General features: G+C 44.0%; 1 protein-coding gene across 1 annotated transcript; it reads right to left on the bottom strand.

Annotated features, from left to right (window-relative positions):
• Nucleotides 1-2,346: 2,346 nt before the first annotated feature.
• On the bottom strand, nucleotides 2,347-16,225 carry ZNF512 (zinc finger protein 512). The gene is made up of 11 exons (XM_009704268.1): nucleotides 16,062-16,225; nucleotides 14,727-14,873; nucleotides 13,367-13,475; nucleotides 12,898-12,984; nucleotides 11,536-11,634; nucleotides 6,737-6,904; nucleotides 6,162-6,356; nucleotides 5,367-5,468; nucleotides 3,958-4,020; nucleotides 3,378-3,476; nucleotides 2,347-2,895 (listed from the first exon to the last, which is right to left on the bottom strand). Exons 1-11 carry the CDS (start codon nucleotides 16,223-16,225, stop codon nucleotides 2,596-2,598), a joined length of 1,533 nt encoding a protein of 510 aa, XP_009702570.1. The 3' UTR covers nucleotides 2,347-2,595.
• Nucleotides 16,226-17,374: the final 1,149 nt, after the last annotated feature.

The raw sequence follows: 17,374 nt of genomic DNA on the forward strand, positions 1-17,374 counted from the left end.
CAACCTGATCTAGTGAAAGATATCCCTGCACGTGGCAAGGAGGGTGGACTAGATGGTCTTTAAATGTCCCTTCCAACCTAAACCATTCCATGATTCCATAGGGTAGAATTTGACCTGGATTTGCAACACTGAACTGAACTCACGCTAACAGAACTCTTACAAAGGATTGAACAGTAGACTCATGGCTGCTTGAACAGTAAATCTTAGCACTGTAGGCTGTAGTACAATTAGCTGGTTTTATATGTTAATTATAGCCCTGGATAGACACGATGATGTGAATTCCTCAATTAAAATACCTTCCTTGAGGCTAAATTTTCCCATGCCCTCAGAGCAGTAAAGCACAGATGCAGGCATACTGGGTAGCTTGCCTTAGCAAATAATCTGCTGTAACACTGACGCAGCATGAACAGTCTGTTGAATAATATTTTTTTTTCACGTGCCATGTTATGTGCAGGAATATGTTGTTGATGTAACTACAAAATTCAGGTGGTGATGAGGTATCCATGTCTAGAAATCAGGTCTGGTTAATAACTCATAAATGAGAGTAAAAAGGACTCTAGACTGAAATTCACTAAGAAAAACCATCTTTAATTCATGGGTTTATCGTGTTGTCCATCTATTGGGCAGGAAGGCAGTAAACATGTGTGGTCAAAGTACAGCTGTGTATAGTGGAGTACTAAGGAGCAGTGGTGCAGACAACTGAACAGCACCAGAGCATGCAGGACAACCAAGTGGGCAGCCTAGGGTACATTGTGCAGGTAAGGATGGTACCAAGAACACTACACACCAAACAGAAGAAACCACATTCTCGCATTGGTGACATTTTATTTTGTCATCTTCTGATCTTGCCTGTCTTACTGCAAACCTTATACACCCTGCACAGAAGTCCACATATTTGTACTTTCAGCACAGCACTGCAACCACAGTGATAGCTGGTTCCAAAATGCAGTGTAGGTATTACATATAAATCACAATGGAGCACTGCATGTTGTCTCACTACATACAGGTGTTAGTCCCCATGAGAGACAGATCATGCTCAGCTGGGGTCTGCTTTGTTTATTATATGGGAGAGGCAGCTCTTGAGAACACCCTGGCTATACAGCACTTGTCACTTTAGGGCCAGTAAGATTATTCTGGTAATAACACATACATATAAATCCACTTATTCACCAGGCACTGCAATGGCTTCCCTGTGAATTTCAGCACCAGCAACTTTGGTAGACAGTGAAAATTCACAGGGAGGTAAAATGGAGCCAGCTGCCTATTTTCTTGCCTGCAAAACTGCAAGGAAAAGGTCAAATTTTGCAACCTCCTGGTACAGTGGGTCTTTGGATAACAGAAATTCTGGAGAACTCACTCTCTGAAAGACAGAGTAGGCCTGCCTGTGCTACTGCTTCCTATTAGCTTCTATGACGTCTGCTGCATTTATGGAGCACAGGAAGATATTCCCTAAGATCCAGAGATCATGCCAACATGTGACTTAAAATAATGAACCCTCTTCTTTTAATATTTTCCACACAGGGATGCCACTGCTAATATACCTCATTCACACAAAGGAAGTAGTATTGAAAAGAAACAGGTAATATAACACAACAAATGTAAGAACACTATGGGAGCATGGGCATGACAAAGAACACCACACTGGCAATGGAACCTCGGTTTCAGAATTAGTGAGACTGCTGTTGTAGATACGCAGTCTTGCAGTAAGTTTGTTTCCCAGGTGAGTCTGAAACAAGCAGTCTTCAGAGGGCCTATGAAGACCGTCTTATTACATTAGCAACTGGGGGCCAGTGAATCTCCAAAAGTCGGGAGAGTATTTATTCCTCACTGGACTGGAAGACCCTCTACATATATTCAATGCCCACTGCTACAGAAGTCAGATGCTGGGGGAATACTGGGCTCCTGATGAGGGTAATAATGATGTTCTATCACTTCCAGGCAGACCAGAGCTCATGTGTTACTGCCTGGTGCTGAACCTAAACATCAGTGTATGAAGTAGAGACAGTGCCTTGTGCAACACACTGGAGCACACGCTAGGAAGGCATTTCCTTCTTCTGTGGCAGCCTTGCTGACAACAGACAGGACAGTTACAGGGCAAGCTAAAGCCTTTGTATTCTGTACAGTGCTGCTTAATTTGTGTGAATACTGTGCAAGAAAGATTTCCCCCTTAAAGAGACCTAAACACTGTGCTAGTCAGTCCCTTATAGGGAGAACTGCTAAAAAAGAACCCTGATGTCACCCATCAGAGGAAGATGACAAAACAGACAGCTGCTGTACGGGAAACCACTAAACAAGCAACTAATGTGACCCAAACTGAGACTGTAACCAGAGCAGGAGCTACACTGGGTACACTGCTAGTGCCACTGTCCAAGGGAACTACACCAGGAGAGGCAGCCTCTGTACCACAGCTTTGGTTTGAAGTCTCTCACAACTGACTATAGGCAACAGTTTCAAAATCAAGGTCACTGAGTAGAATGGAGTCATAGTCCCAAAGACATTCAGTTGCCTGTATTAGTGCTGTGGATTATGAGCCTGACAGAAGTGGGGCTTATAACTGAAAAGCTTTAGGATTACTCCTTCTCTTCTTCTAGGGATTTACTTCCGGGCTCGTTTGCGGTTGGCTTTTGGAAATTCGGCTCTCTGTGCAACTTGGGGCTCCCCCTCCTCACTACTTGCGCTCTCATTGTCCACCCGCTGTGGACGACCTCTTTTACTCCTCCTCATTTTTTCAACTCCAGCAGTGGGGAGCTTCTTGGCAGTCAGGGTCCCAGTTCTCTTCTTTTTGCCCCGGGTCAAGGGACGTTTCTTCCGTTGCTTCCTCTGCTCTTCTCTTTGGCGGATTTTCATTAGCTTTTCAAAGCTTTTGGTGGTAGTTGTGTTTACATCAAACCAGTCCTGGAGGGTTTAGAAGGCAACAGGTTGGTACTGATGGTGGAAATACCATATAAAGCCTATCAGGGCTCATAATAAAGCTGCCTTGTGGGACTAGGGTTTCCTGAAATGTGAGATCTGGAAAGGCAGCTGCCTAACAAAGCTCTGTTCTTCGATGCTCCTCCTCAGGTGTCACTCTGTCTCAGAGGATTCAGATTTGATTTGGCAATTGCCTGGCTAAAGGCATGGGAAATGCTGAAGAGCTGAACTGAGCAGCAGCAGCTTGGGATAAGACACATGACACAATACACCATTTGTTCCCCGGACCAATGCATAAGACCAGTTATGTTTAAGCAAATCAAAGGCCATTTGAGTCTAGGACACTGTTCCTACAGTGAGCAAGGAAAAAATAAAACAGGGCAAGCATCCAGCATTTCCTCCCCAAGACACCCCCCCCCCACCTCCAACAACCTGAGGTTTGAGAACTTCCATTCCACCTGGCTTACCTCAGCATGCACAGAATTGATGTGATACTTGACCCCGCTCTCTGAAATGAACTCCTTCTCACACAGGAGACACTTGTATTTACCAGCCACAAAGTCTCCCTAGCACCAAAACAAAAGAATCCATCACCAACTGCTGCCTAGAAGGCTGACACATCTTATATTGTATTTGAATCTTGCTCAGATATCACCCAGCAGTGAGAAGTCGAAACTCTTATTCATACCAGACAACGCTTTAGCTACAGGAGCACTGACATTATTGACCAGTTATGCCCACAAAGCATCAGACTGCTCTGTGAGATGTTACAAGGTTTCCGGCACTGTACCTGGAAAAAAAGCTCCTGTAGCTGTCAATCTACAGGTAGGACTGCAGTTTCACTAAAATGCATGCCATTAAGATGCTTCCTCCTTGCCTCAAGCAGTGTTTGCAATGGCAACCCCATTAGCACGTAGGCGAGCACTCAAAACTGTGAGGAACTCAGATTAGCAGATGGCAGGACAAGAGCTTGAACAAGGAGATAGGAGGGACAGGAACAGTCAGGCTATTCGTATAAAAGATAGTGAGTACAGGAAGGCTACCAACCAAGGTACACGTGCCGAGGTGAGATTTGAGTCCTGAGACACTGCCATATACAGATTCACAACCCTGAAACAGTAAAAAAAAGTGTGTGTCAGCAAAACTCTACTAAGAAATCACTTCTTCCTGCACAAGAAAGTCTTATTCTCTGGAAGACGATTCCAAAAGAGATAAGAGAGGGAGAGGGAGGCAGACACCGAGTCCTAAAAAGCCAGAAAGCTTCTGGTAAAAAGACCACTAAAAGAGACTTAAGCTTTCAGTAAGTCAAATATTTCCAGTTTCTGAGCACATTTAGACATAACGACGAGACTGTTGTCACAGTTACATTCACCCTCTATCAAAAGCTCGAGTAAAATGATAGAGTTTGCATTTTGCCTAAAGTGCAGCAGAGATTAATCTCAAACAAAGCACAGAGGCAAGTACAAGACACTTCAATCTCTCCTGCCCTGCCTGCGTATCTAGTGGCACAGAGCAGAAGTACTGTATCCGACATCAGTGGTCTCAGTTAAAGGACAGCTTTACAGGCCTACCCCATGTGAAGCTTTAGGCGTCAGTCTCAGGGTACTAGATCATACACAGCCGACAGCTCAGACCCTGAAACAGGAGGTAGGTGCAAGACATATTTCTGGGTTACCGGTCGGTGAAATTGAACAGCTGCCTTCTGGAGACAGATCTATTTACAACTTTATATTGCGATTTTTATACTGGAAATGAAGCAAGACTGAAAACTGGGGAGAGAGTGCTGGGGGTGGAGTAGGGCAGGGGGAAAGCATTGTCTCTACACCAAACCCAGAGGGAAGCCACCACCAACCCTTGGCTATCCAGCAGTGTGCGTCATGTGCATCACATCTACCATTGTTTCCACCAATGGGGCCATTTCTTCTCACTGGATCTGACTGGTGACTGCTGCATGAGACTGTAAGCAACTAAGTGCACATGCATAAGCAACCCTAGACCAGGATGACAGTGCCACGCATGAGCCTTCTGTAGCCCATTTCCAGCTTTCAGAAGAAAACTTAAGTGTTGTGCCAGACAGAGTCCCTCTGTTCTCACATTTCCACCTCTACTCCTCCCTTCTTCCAGAATTAGATTTAGTACACCTGCTAGACAGGCAGGGGACTGTCATTTTTCCACTGCTCAAACCTCCAAATGGACCAGCTCCCAGCTGGGTGTGAAAGCTGTGCCAGTCTGACACCAAGTTACTGGCTCTGAAGTGGACAAACACATACCTAGAGGAATTATCTCTAGGTCAACAGTCCAAACAGGGTCTTGGTTACGCTAACCAATCATACTGAGATGGAGCAGAATTTGTCTGCCACAGAGAGACAAGCTGCAGTTTCAAGGTGGAAAGCTGTTGACTTGTACAGACCTGAAATCTGTCCCCTTTTAAGGCTTCAGAAACGCTTAAGGATTACCTGATTTGGACAGTGGACTCTTCGGTACATCTTTATCTCTGTTTTCCATTTGCACAGCACATCTTGACTAAATGTGGGCAGTCCAGGACGAGTATATTTCAGCTGAGATAAAGAGATGGAATTGAAAGCTGGGAGCAATATTGGCTACACATAGTGCCAAGTATGTCCCTTTCTCTCCCAGGCTGTGAGACAAAAGTGGTATTTCTTCTCCTACTCTAACATCCGCATTTTTAATAACCAATTTTTTCCCATCTCATTGATTCTCTACAAACACCACTGAATCTGGAAAACCCCCACAATACCAGATTCCAAAACTTCCCATAACTTTGACTACAACAATTCCTCTAAATGTACTTACCCCATTAAAATAATAAATCATCCTTTTCCCTTGAGTGTCCCTTATAGCCTAAAAGATGCTCCTGGAAACTCTGAAGCCTGAAAAACTACGAAATATCACAGCATAGCAGCAGCGATCTGCAGCCTAGGACTTGTGAGCAACATACTGCCTGTAACTGCCTTCATTACTTGTGCCCACTGAAAATTACTGCAACAGGACCTGAAAGTCATTATAGCCTGCCTGGGCGAAATACTTACACCACAGCAACTGTTACTGTAGCAATACTGTAATCTAAGACCAGACACAGCAAAACCTGATCTATCCCACAAGATATTACTTCTTCAATATTGCTTTCCATGGGCCACTAAACACTGGCAACACCAGGTAGATGCCAGTGCAAGACTTATCTGATGTGAAGAAAGACTCAAACCCTATATAGCATTTTTAAGGTCTTGTACCTTCCGGTCATCTGGAATCAAGTCCTGCAGAACTTTTCTCTTGGGCCACTCTTTGGCCAGCTCTTCTCCAGCTAGCTCATGGAGATAGTAGATTGCCACCTTTGCAGATCTCCTCTGAACTCTGCCTGTGGTGTTTGGCTCCCGTTTTATTTCCTTCAGGCTCTCTGTTCTTCTCTCCTCATGGAGGAAAGTGACCTGCAATGATGGCCAAAAAAGGTGAGCCTCCTTCACTAGTTCCTATTTCAGTTAAACTAACTACTGTGAATAAATATTCTGTTATATTCTAAATATACATGTTAGCATCATTCTTCCATGGAGCAAAAGCCAGGTTGGGGAAAGCTTACTGCTGCCATGGTGATTTACTATTAAAAAATTAATCCTAGTCACAGAACAGCAACAGCTGCTGCTAGAAGGAAAGTATCAAGGTCAGAATACTCCAGAGAGACAGAAAAATGCAACAATTTGCTACCCCTAATCACCCATCCAATTAGCAGACAAAAGCCTATGTGAGTCTCAAGCCTGAACAGCTGAAGTACTACCACACCATCCTGATAACTATGGCAATTTGCACTTACCGGCCCATGCTTAGATCTGAGATGGTAGACAAGTCCTGCCTTTGATTTGTATGCTTTTCCACAGTGATGGCACTTCATAGCCATTTTCTCCAGCTCAGAAGCAGCCTTCCCACATTTTTTAACATGATACAGGTATCCCATTATGCTAGTGAAGCTGCCTGTGCAGCCCTGTCAATGCAGAAGAAAAATGCATGGAAGAAAAAAGCTCTCCAAGTGACCACAAGACCACCATGTATAGAACCCACAGTTTGCTGACAAAAGTACTATCACTCTTCCTGACGGACCAGAGACAATCAGGTAGTAAACTTTAATGGTAGTCTATTCACATAGATGAAATCTGGGACAAAGAATTGGATGCAACTGGGAGAAACTGGTTCTTAGAACTCCTTTGTAGCTAGTGGGCAACAGATAATTTCAATGTATGGAATGAAGAAGCAAGATGTTAAATGAAAATGCACAAACGGAAACATTTTCAGAAACAAACAGAGGAGTTGGGCAGAAAAACAGGAAGGTTTTATACTCAGTTGACTGGTCAAACTGTCTAGAATGCAGCAATATTAGGGTGATGGTAAATAAAACTTTCAGCTATTCCTAGGACACATCTATTGTCTCATGTTGCAACGGAGGACAACAAAAACTCCAATGGTTCCTGCAGATGTCACTTACTAGAGTATCTCCTAACCCTGAATCCAGTGATCAACTTGACACTGAGCTTGGAAACAGGACAAACTAAACATGCATCAGCAAGTTTTTAATTTTCTTAGATGTATCCATTTGCCCTCCGTCTCCTTCTCTAGCTGTGGCCAAATTCAATATTTTCAAAAACCACAGACAAACTCACTGAGTTAATTATACATAAAAACACCTTCCCAGCTATCACAAACAACTAAGGAAAGAGCAGAAGTACACATTAAAAAAATACTTTTGATGCACACAAGAAATAATTCAGTGTCCTCTCGATCCCCCTTGAAGAGACCAACACATCAAAGAGCTCTGGCTGGCCCTGCTTGAGCACAGGGGTTGAACTAGATGACCTCAGAAGTTCCCTTCCAGCCTTAACAATTGTGTAATTCTGTGAACAATTAATAATACTGTTGCAAGGTAAAATGGTTATTCTTTAACTTCTTCCTCCCTGACATCTTCCACTGAATGCATTTATGAAGTTATACCTTTGCTGAATCTACATTTACACATCTAGTTTAAAGAAGTCATTTAAAAAAACCCTGTAATCAAAAATAAAAACTCCATTTCAATCACCCTAGTGATCCTCTCTAAAAGAGTGTGAATGGGTATCAGACAGTAACCAAAGGTGAATTCCTTTCCAGTGTAAGCAAGAGAATGTCACCTCACAAGTCATGTGTGAAGTCCTAAAGCTTCTGGTTGAGCTAGTTAGTGTTCACCAGGCTCCTACTTTGTTTAGTCATGAGGTTCTAACAAAGTATCAGTCATTCCAAAATTCATTCTCTATGCTCAGTGCTTCACAAGTGTTAAGAGGAAATTCTCCAGGCAATCTGCTGCCTTCCAGGTAACACTGCATCCCATCAAAGTCCCTCAAAAGACTACTAGACTTGAAGTGGGAAGGGGATATCAGGCTTGTCTGTGACAAGCCATGGCACAACACGCCAAGGTTTGAGGGACGGAGTGCTAGCAAGGGCCCTCAGCCTGTTGCGCTGAGATGTGTGGGTACACTGGAGCACAGAGATAAGTCTTGCAGAGACAAGCCAGGGGCTCCTGAGGTATTAGGAGCCAAGACAGAAACACCAGTGAAATACCTCAAAGGAATTAATGTGTGTTCCTCTAAAAAGGTGACACAGCCGGTAGCCCAGCTGAAGTGCCTTTACACCAATGCACGCAGAATGGGTAACAAACAGGAGGAGCTGGAAGCCATCATGCTGCTAGAAAGCTATGACCTAGTTGCCATTACTGAAACTTGGTGGGATGAGACCCATGACTGGGGCGCTGCTATTGATGGCTACAAGCTGTTCAGAAGGGACAGGTGAGGAAGGAGGGGCAGAGGGGTTGCTCTCCATGTCAAGAAATGGAGAGATTGTGAAGATCTGCCTCTGAAAAATAGCCATGAGCAGACTGAAAGCTTATGGGTAAGAATTAGAGACCAGGGCAACAAAGTGAATCTTGCAGTTGGTGTTTACAACAGGCTTCTGGATCAAGTGGAGCCTCTTGACAAGGCCTTCTTACTCCAGCTACAGGAGGCATTGCACTTGCAGGCTCTCATCCTGCTGGGGGACTTCAACCACCCCAACATCTGCTGGGAAAGTAGCACAGTGAGCTGTAGGCAATCCAGGAGACTCCTGGAGTGCATCAAAGATAACTTCTTAAGCCAGGTAATAGACAGCCCTGCTAGAGGGATCGCGATACTGGACCTGATGGTCACCAACACAAGCAAGCTATTCAGAGACATCATGACCGGAGGCAGCCTGGGCTGCAATGATCATGCGCTGGTGGAGTTCCCAGTCCTGAGGGATATGGGATAGGCAAAGAGTAAAATCAGGACCCTGAATTTTAGGAAAGCAAACTTGCAGCTATTCAAGGAGTTAGTCAATAGGACCCCCCTGGGAAACCGTCCTCAGGGACAAGGGAGCAGAACAGAGCTGGCAAGTCCTTAAGGACGCTTTTCACAGAGCGCAAGAGCTCTTGATCTCCATGTGTAAGAAATCAGGAAAGGGAGGCAAGAGACTGGCATGGCTGAGTCGAGATCTGCTGGTCAAGCTAAAGGACAAGAAGGAAATGCACAGGCAGTGGAAGCAGGGACAGGTATCCTGGAAAGAGCATTGGGACACTGCCCGACTGTATAGGGATCGGGTCAAGAAGGCCAAGGCACAGCTGGAGCTGAACTTGGCAAGGGTCGTAAAGAGTAATGAAAAGGGCTACTATAGGTATGTCATCCAGAAAAGGAGTGTCAAAGAAAGTGCATACCCCCCTGCCCCCGACGAACACAACTGGTAACAACAGATGAGGAGAAGGCTGACGTACTCAAAAAGTCTTTTCCCTCGGTCTTCACTGGTAACCTCTCTTCCCACACCTCTTGAGTGGATGGACCTCAAGGCAAGGACTAGGGGAGCAAAGTCCCTCCCACTGTAAGAGAAGATCAGGTTCATGACCACCTGAGGAACCTGAACATACATAAGTTTATGGGACCTGACAAGATGCATCCCAGAGTCCCGCGTGAAAAGGCTCATGTAGCTGCCAAGCCACTCTCCATGATATCTGAAAAGTCATGGCAGTCAGGTGATATCCCCAGTGACTCAAAAAAGGCAAACATTGCATCCATTTTTAAAAAGGGTAGAAAGGAGGACCCTGGGAACTAGTGACCTGTCAGCCTTACCTCTGTGCCTGGGAAGATCATGGAACAGATCCTCCTAGAAGCTATGCTAAGGCACATGGAGGACAAGCAGGTGATTTGAGACGGCCAACACAGCTTCACCAAGGGTGAGTCTTGCCTTACCAACCTAGTGGCCTTCTATGATGGAGCGACTACGCTAATGGACAAGGAAAGAGCTATGGATGTCATCTATCTGAACTTCTGTAAGGCCTCTAACATGGTTCCCCCACAACATCCTTCTCTCTAAACTGAAGAGATATGGATTTGATGGATGGACTATTCGGTGGATAGGAAATTGGCTGGATGGTTGCATCCAGAGAGTAGTGGTTAACAGCTCAATGTCTGGATGGAGACTAGTGATGAGTGGTGTCCCTCAGGGGTCCATATTGGGACCAGTACTGTTTAATAACTTCATCAACAACATAGACAGTGGGATCGGATGCACCCTCTGCAAGTCTGCAGATGACATCAAGCTGAGTGGTGCGGATGACATGCCTGAAGGATGGGATGCCACTCAGAGGGACCTCCACAAGCTCGAGAAGTGGGCCCATGTGAACATCATGAGGTTCAACAAGGCCAACTGCAAGGTCCTGCACACGGGCTGGGGCAACCTCCAGCATCAAAGCAGGCTGGGGGATGAAGGGATTGAGAGCAGCCCTGCAGAGGAGGACTGGTGGATGAAAAGCTGGGCATGAGCTAGCAATGTGCACTTGCAGCCCAGAAAGCCAATCATATCCTGGGCTGCATCAAAAGCAGCATGGCCAGCAGGTTGAGGCAGGGGATTCTGCCCCTCTACTCTGCTCTGGTGAGGCCCCACCTGGAGTACTGCATCCAGCTCTGGAGTCCTCAGCACAGGAAAGACAAGCACCTGTTGGAGCAAGTCCAGAGGAGGGCCACAAAAATTATTAGAGGGATGGAACACCTCTCCTATAAGGAAAGACTAAGAGAGTTGGGGTTGTTTAGCCTCGACAAGACTCCAGGGAGACCTTATTGCAGTCTTACAATAAAGATGGAGAGAGACTTTTTACCAAGGCCTGTAGCGACAGGACAAGGGGTAATGGTTTTAAACTAAAAGAGGGTAGATTCAGACTAGATACAAGGAGGAAATTTTTTACGATGAGGGTGGTGAAATATTAGAACAGGTTGCCCAGAGAGGTTGTAGATGCCTCATCCCTGGAAACATTCAAGGTCAAGTTGGATGGGGTTCTGAGCAACCTGATCTAGTTGAAGATGTCCCTGCTCATTGCAGAGGGAGTTGGACTACATGACCTTTAAAGGTCCCTTCCAACCCAAACCGTTCTATGATCCTATGATACTCTGTCTTTAAAGCATAGCTAGGATCTTGAAACAAATACAGCTTTGTCCAGCGCCAAAGCATACCCAGCAGAACTCTAATAATGTTTTATGTTCATGCATCTGCTGCTGTTTAATTCAGGATACTTAGCACAATGTAGCTTACCTCCCTCGTACACTTTAGTTTTCCCATACGCTTCAAAACCTTCCGAAGGCGGTCTCGCTCAAGCTGCTCATCCAATTCTCCTCCCTCCTTCACAACTGGCTAAAGCCCAGCAGAAAGATGAGAGAAAAACACAGGATGCTTAGCATTTATAGTTCTTCTCATAGGGAATTCACTACTCAACACACTACTGAAGGAAAGCTTCTAAAATAATTAAATCTCTGCAACTTATGATTTTATGGAAGTGTATCTAATACAATGATCACTGTCTATTTCCCAGAGCAACTCAATTATCTTTAAAAGGAGTAAACTGCCTGAAAACCACTTTGCAGATAAGAGTTTTAACATTTAGGTAGCCATCTATGAACAAAACCTTGACAAAGAAATGGTCCCAAACTATAGCTGCTGGGAAGGACAAGGATATTTATTTCCATAATTACTTTTCTCCCCTTCTGCCTGTGGAAAGTACTTACTCATCTCTGTCACGCATCTTTAACGTTTACTGGTCCTACCATCTCCACTTAGCCTAACTAAAGCGAAGTAGATTAGCTGCCCGTAACTGTTACTCATCTATGCTAAACTACAGCTCAAGTTGTTCTCTATTGTCTCTCTGCTGGTTATTGTATATAATTTCCTACACTACTGTACAATAATATTACACCTAGACTGAATAAAAAGTTAGAAATGTGTGACAGACCTATTCCTCAGGCTCAGAACATGATCCCTGGCCTATTTCATTTACGAGTACAGCTGTAGGTTCAGAAACCATAGTACTGGGAACTATGTAAAAAAAAAAAAAACAGTAATGAATTATCTATGAATTATCTAAACCTCACTCAAACTTCCGAATGACCTTTTCAAAAGTTCTAATTCTTCAAAACTACAACAGGAGACATTGCCTTCTTTAAAGTAATACCAAAGAGGAAAATCAGATTGTAGCATTAGTATCTGTACAGTAAATAGAGACAAGAATCAAACTGCTGCTTCTGCTTTTTTACCTTTGAACTCGTAAAGAACTGAAATCTAGTCTGCTCTGGATGTAGAAGCACTCCTACTTTATAGTCATGGACTGAAAATTGTAGCCTAATGAGTAATCATTTTTTTTCTGATTGAGAATGCCTAAAATGCACAACGCCTAAACAGAAATTCATCCCCTCTTTCTAAGACATAGCATGTGTACCATCTCTGGTAACATTCTACTGTTTATTCAGATGTCAAATCTCACTAGACTAATAACAGGTAGACAAGATTGGAATAGCTACAACATTTGAAAAACTACACCATGTTCTGTTTCTGTGTGCACCAGGGAAGGTACAAAAGACTGTCCTGCTTGTAGGATTTTCAGATGCACAGCAGTTGTGTTACCTGATTGTTATGGTCTGCCATGACATGGTATTTCATCCCTCCTAAAGACTTGAGCTGCTTCCCACAGTGATGACATGTGAACATTTCCTAGAAATAACCAAGGATATGGTGTGTTGAACTGCAAATTAACCAAAGCAGTGGGAAACTCTTTGGGGGAAGGGAGTAGGAGAGCAGAACATTTTATTTGGGCCTGATAACTGCCCATTAAGAACATAAGAGATTTCATGGAGCCTAAAATTTAGGGGAACAATGAAATAGCCACACCTTTGTTCACTACCCCAAATCTCCAGCAAAAGGCTAAGCAAGAAACACCAAGCGCAGCCTCTTACAGATTTACAAGGACTCTTGCCTAGAGACATCATGACAAGATGAAATTGCTTTTCAATGCAACACAAAACAGCATACAGGCATTTCAATCAGTAAGTTGAAGAGGAGTAAAGAAAACATTGTTCCTCTCTCCTGTTCTTACCTGCCTGCAATTTACCATATGTTTCTTCAGTCCTTCTACAGTCTTTCTCACCACAGCCCGGCATGTTGGACATGTAACTCGGCCTTTGTCCTGAATTTCCAAAGACCACCGCAGTCAAAACAAAACGTTTCGAATAGAACTGCAAACACAATGCCCAATGAATCCTAGAAGGAAACAAACAGGTCACATGCTACCAAACTCATGATCAGCTACACTTCAATAGGTTTAGATCATTTGCAGCTTCAAAGGTGTCATGTGACAAGGCACACATCACTCCTTTTGGGAGATAATTTTATAAAGACTCTTTAATCCTACCATCGCCTTGTGATGACTGTTCTTCCACTTGTTCAGTAGAGATTTTTCCTTCATTCATTTTTATTACACAATTACTTTCGCGCGCAGAATAAAATTTTCTTTTGGCAAAAGGGTTTTCACACTAAAAATATTCACAGATGTGACTCAACAGTTTCAGACAAAGTTCACAGTTCAGTTCTACCAAACAAATCTTTAGAACTCCACTTACGTTAGCCAGCAGTTTTGGCACTGAAAGTGAACACAGCTGCACCACCAGACCAAGTTACTTAACAGCCAGGGAAAAGTACCCTGTGTGGTATGGTATCCAGTTCCTGGCCATTTTTTGAAATGCCAAGCAAAGGCTTGGCATACTTCTGCGATTCTGTGATAATCCACAAGGATTATACATTACTGAAACGGGTTCTGGGAAGAAACTGGCTTAGCAGCCATCTGCCTGAATTCTTATCATAAAAAGATCTAAAGGTTTTCCTCTTTGCCCAGTAATAGCAGGCATGGGTTGTCCCTCCTTGGGTGGCTGGGGGAAAAGTCTGTGAATCAAACAGCACTTGGCAGAAAACTGGGTTATTTAATGAGTGCCGTGAGCTACACATACCAAGTCATTTCACTTGCTGAGTCAAGGCTAATGTTATTTTTCTAGGATGGACTGCTTGGGTCTCTGGCTACCAGGTTACCAGAAGAGGTAATTTGGCAGGAACAGCTACAGAGTTTTTCCTGCAAACATATTCTGCTGAGTAAAAAAGTATAAATATTTTTACAAGTTTTAGAGTATTTTAACATGATTTGCTCAGTTCAAAAAGTGATTTCCCCTTCACTGTTCCATTATGCAGTTGTAAAACCAGGTGGAACTAAAATATTAGGCAGTATGCAGGCCCTCCAATCTTGCTCTGCAGTACCGACACAGTGCTGCAAGGACAGCAGCCAGCTCTTCCTTGTCAACAGTAAAGTGAACAACAAAACTGAAACACCAGAAGTACAGCTGTGGCTCATATTCAAATCTTAGCATCACATTTATCTTTTAGTTGCTTTATAAACAAATCTGAGCAACTGTTGCTTCTTCTTACCTGTGCCATAGTCTTCTGGTTCTTTCTGAACAGAGTGGCCTTTTGTTTTGGAGTTTTGTTGTGTTCCAGCTTGCTGTTTTTTTCCTGTTATAACACAAACAAGAAAGATGAGAAGACTTAATTCTGCAAGCCTTGTTACAAAAAAGCAGAGATTTTTTGCTAAGAGGCTGCTATTTAGCCTGCTGTCTCAAAGCTATGTTCAATGCTTTTTCTTTTAAAGGAATTTCAAGATTATGTTCCCTACTCCCTTTCAAAATCCATAGCTATTTACAGCTGCAGGCATTAGTCCCATCCAGATATTTGTAATCTGTACGGTTGTTCATACACAAAGCTCAGGGGATGGGAACTCTTCACACTGGAACACGCTCTCTTCACAGTAAGGCTGAGCCAATCTAATGACTTGTTGACAACCAAATGGACAGTCCCATTCCTCTACTCATTCGTGTCTTCTTTAGACTAAACAACTCTTATTGTTTCAGTATTTTCTCATGGCTTATGCTTTTTGCTCTCTTCTCCTTGTTCACACCTAGGAGGTTGTTCTTTGGCTTTCAGCTGCACTAATATTTCTTCCTAACTACAGCATCTTTAACTTTACACACTATATTCCATTCTGTTTTTTAAACAGTTTCTCTCGTGTTCTCCATCTCTTTCAGCTTTGTGCTGTCTACATACTTCCAAGTCCTTGATGACAAAAACAATAGTTAGAATTGAACCTACGACGGACTGTGAACCACCATTCTATACTTTTTTGTATTTCACAGAAATCACAGAAACATTAAGGTCAGAAGGGACCTCCCGAGATCACCTAGTTCAACCCCTGTGTTCAAGCAGGGTCAGCTAGAGTAGGTTGCCGAAGAATGTTTTTCAGTCAAGTTTTGAGTATCTCCACTGATCAACACTCCACAACCTCTTTGGGAAACCCGTGCCAGGGTTTGACCACCCTCACAGTAAAAATGTGTATTCTTGTCTTTAGATAGAATTTTGTGTGTTTTCATTTGTGCCTATTATCTCTTGTACTGTCAGCGAGCACTACAGTGAAGAGTCTGGCTCCCTTTTCTTCATTCCCTCCCACCAAGTATTTATACACACTGACAAGATTCGCCCTGAGCCTCCTCTTCTCCAGACCGAGGAGTCACAGCTTTCTCAGCCTGTCCTCATAGGAAAGACATTCCAGCCTCTCAATCATCTTTGCAGCCCTGCACGAGACTCTCTCCAGTATGCCCATGTCTCTCTTGTATTGAGGAGCTCAGAATTAGACATGGTACTCCAGATATGGCCTCACCAGCACTGAGCAGAAAGGAAGGATCACCTCCTTTGACCTGCTGGCAATGCTCTTCCTAATGTAGCCCAGAATGCTGTTGGCTGCCTTTGCCACATGAATGTGTTGCTGGCTCATGGTCAGCTTGCTGTCCACCAGAACCACAAGGTCCCTGTCTGCAGAGCTGGTTTCCAGAAAGTTAGCTACCAGCATATGCTGGTACATGGGGTTATTCTTGTCACGCTGCAGGACTTCACATTTCTCCCTGATGAGCCCCAAGAGATTCCTCTCTGCTTAATTCTCCAGCCTGTCCGGGTCCCTGTGAATGGCAGCACACCCATCTGGGGTACCACCATTCCTCCCAGTTTTGTACCATCAGTGTATTTCCTGAGGGTGCACACTGTCCCATTGTCCAGGTCATTAATGAAAATGTTAAACAGTTCTGGCCCCAGTATTTACCCCTGGGGTACACCACTACTGAAGTGCTTCCAACTAGACTTTGTGCTGCTGATCATAACTCTCTGGGCCTGGATGTTCAGTTCGTTTTCAGTCCACTGCACTGTTCATTTATCCAAACTGTACTTCATCAGCTCGACCATGAGAATCTTGTGGGAAACGGCACCAAAAGCCTCACTAAAGTAAAGGTGAACAACATCCACCACTCTCTCCTTGTCCATCAAGTTAGTGACCTCATTGTAGAAGGTTATCAGCTTGATTAAGCATGATTTGCCCTTCATGAATCCATGCTGACTACTCCCAATCACTATCTTGTCCTTCGTGTGTTTGGAAATGCCTTCCAGGAGGATTCTCTCCATCGCCTTCCTAGGGACTGAGGTGAGGCTGACCACCCTGTAGTTCCCCAGATCTTTCTCCTTTCTGTCCTTAATGATAGGAGTGATATTTGCTCTCTGCCAGTCTTCACGAACCTCTCCCATTCGCCACGATCTTTCAAAGGTAATCAAGAGTGGCCTCACAATGACAGCAGCCTGCTCTTTCAGCACTCAGTGCAACCCATTAGGCCCCATGGGACTTAGAATCACAGAATTGTTTGGGTTCGAAAAGACCTTTAAGATCATCGAGCCCAACTGTTAACATAGCACTGCCAAGTCCACCGCTAAACCGTGTCCCTAAGTGCCACATCTACACGTCTTTTAAATACCTCCAGGCAACCCTTTTGGTGAAGAAATTTTTCCTAATATCCAACCTGAACCTCCCCTGGTGCAACTTGAGTCCATTTCCTCTTGTCCTATTGCTTGTTACTTGGGAGAAGAGACCAACTCCCACCTTGCTAGAACCTCCTTTCAGGTAGTTGGAAAGAGCAATTAAGGTCTCCTCTCAGCCTCCGTTTTTCCAGGCTAAACAACCCCAGTTCCC

This window comes from Cariama cristata, unplaced genomic scaffold (assembly GCF_000690535.1).
Source record: "Cariama cristata isolate BGI_N322 unplaced genomic scaffold, ASM69053v1 scaffold6727, whole genome shotgun sequence".
In the NCBI taxonomy this organism is placed as follows: domain Eukaryota; kingdom Metazoa; phylum Chordata; class Aves; order Cariamiformes; family Cariamidae; genus Cariama; species Cariama cristata.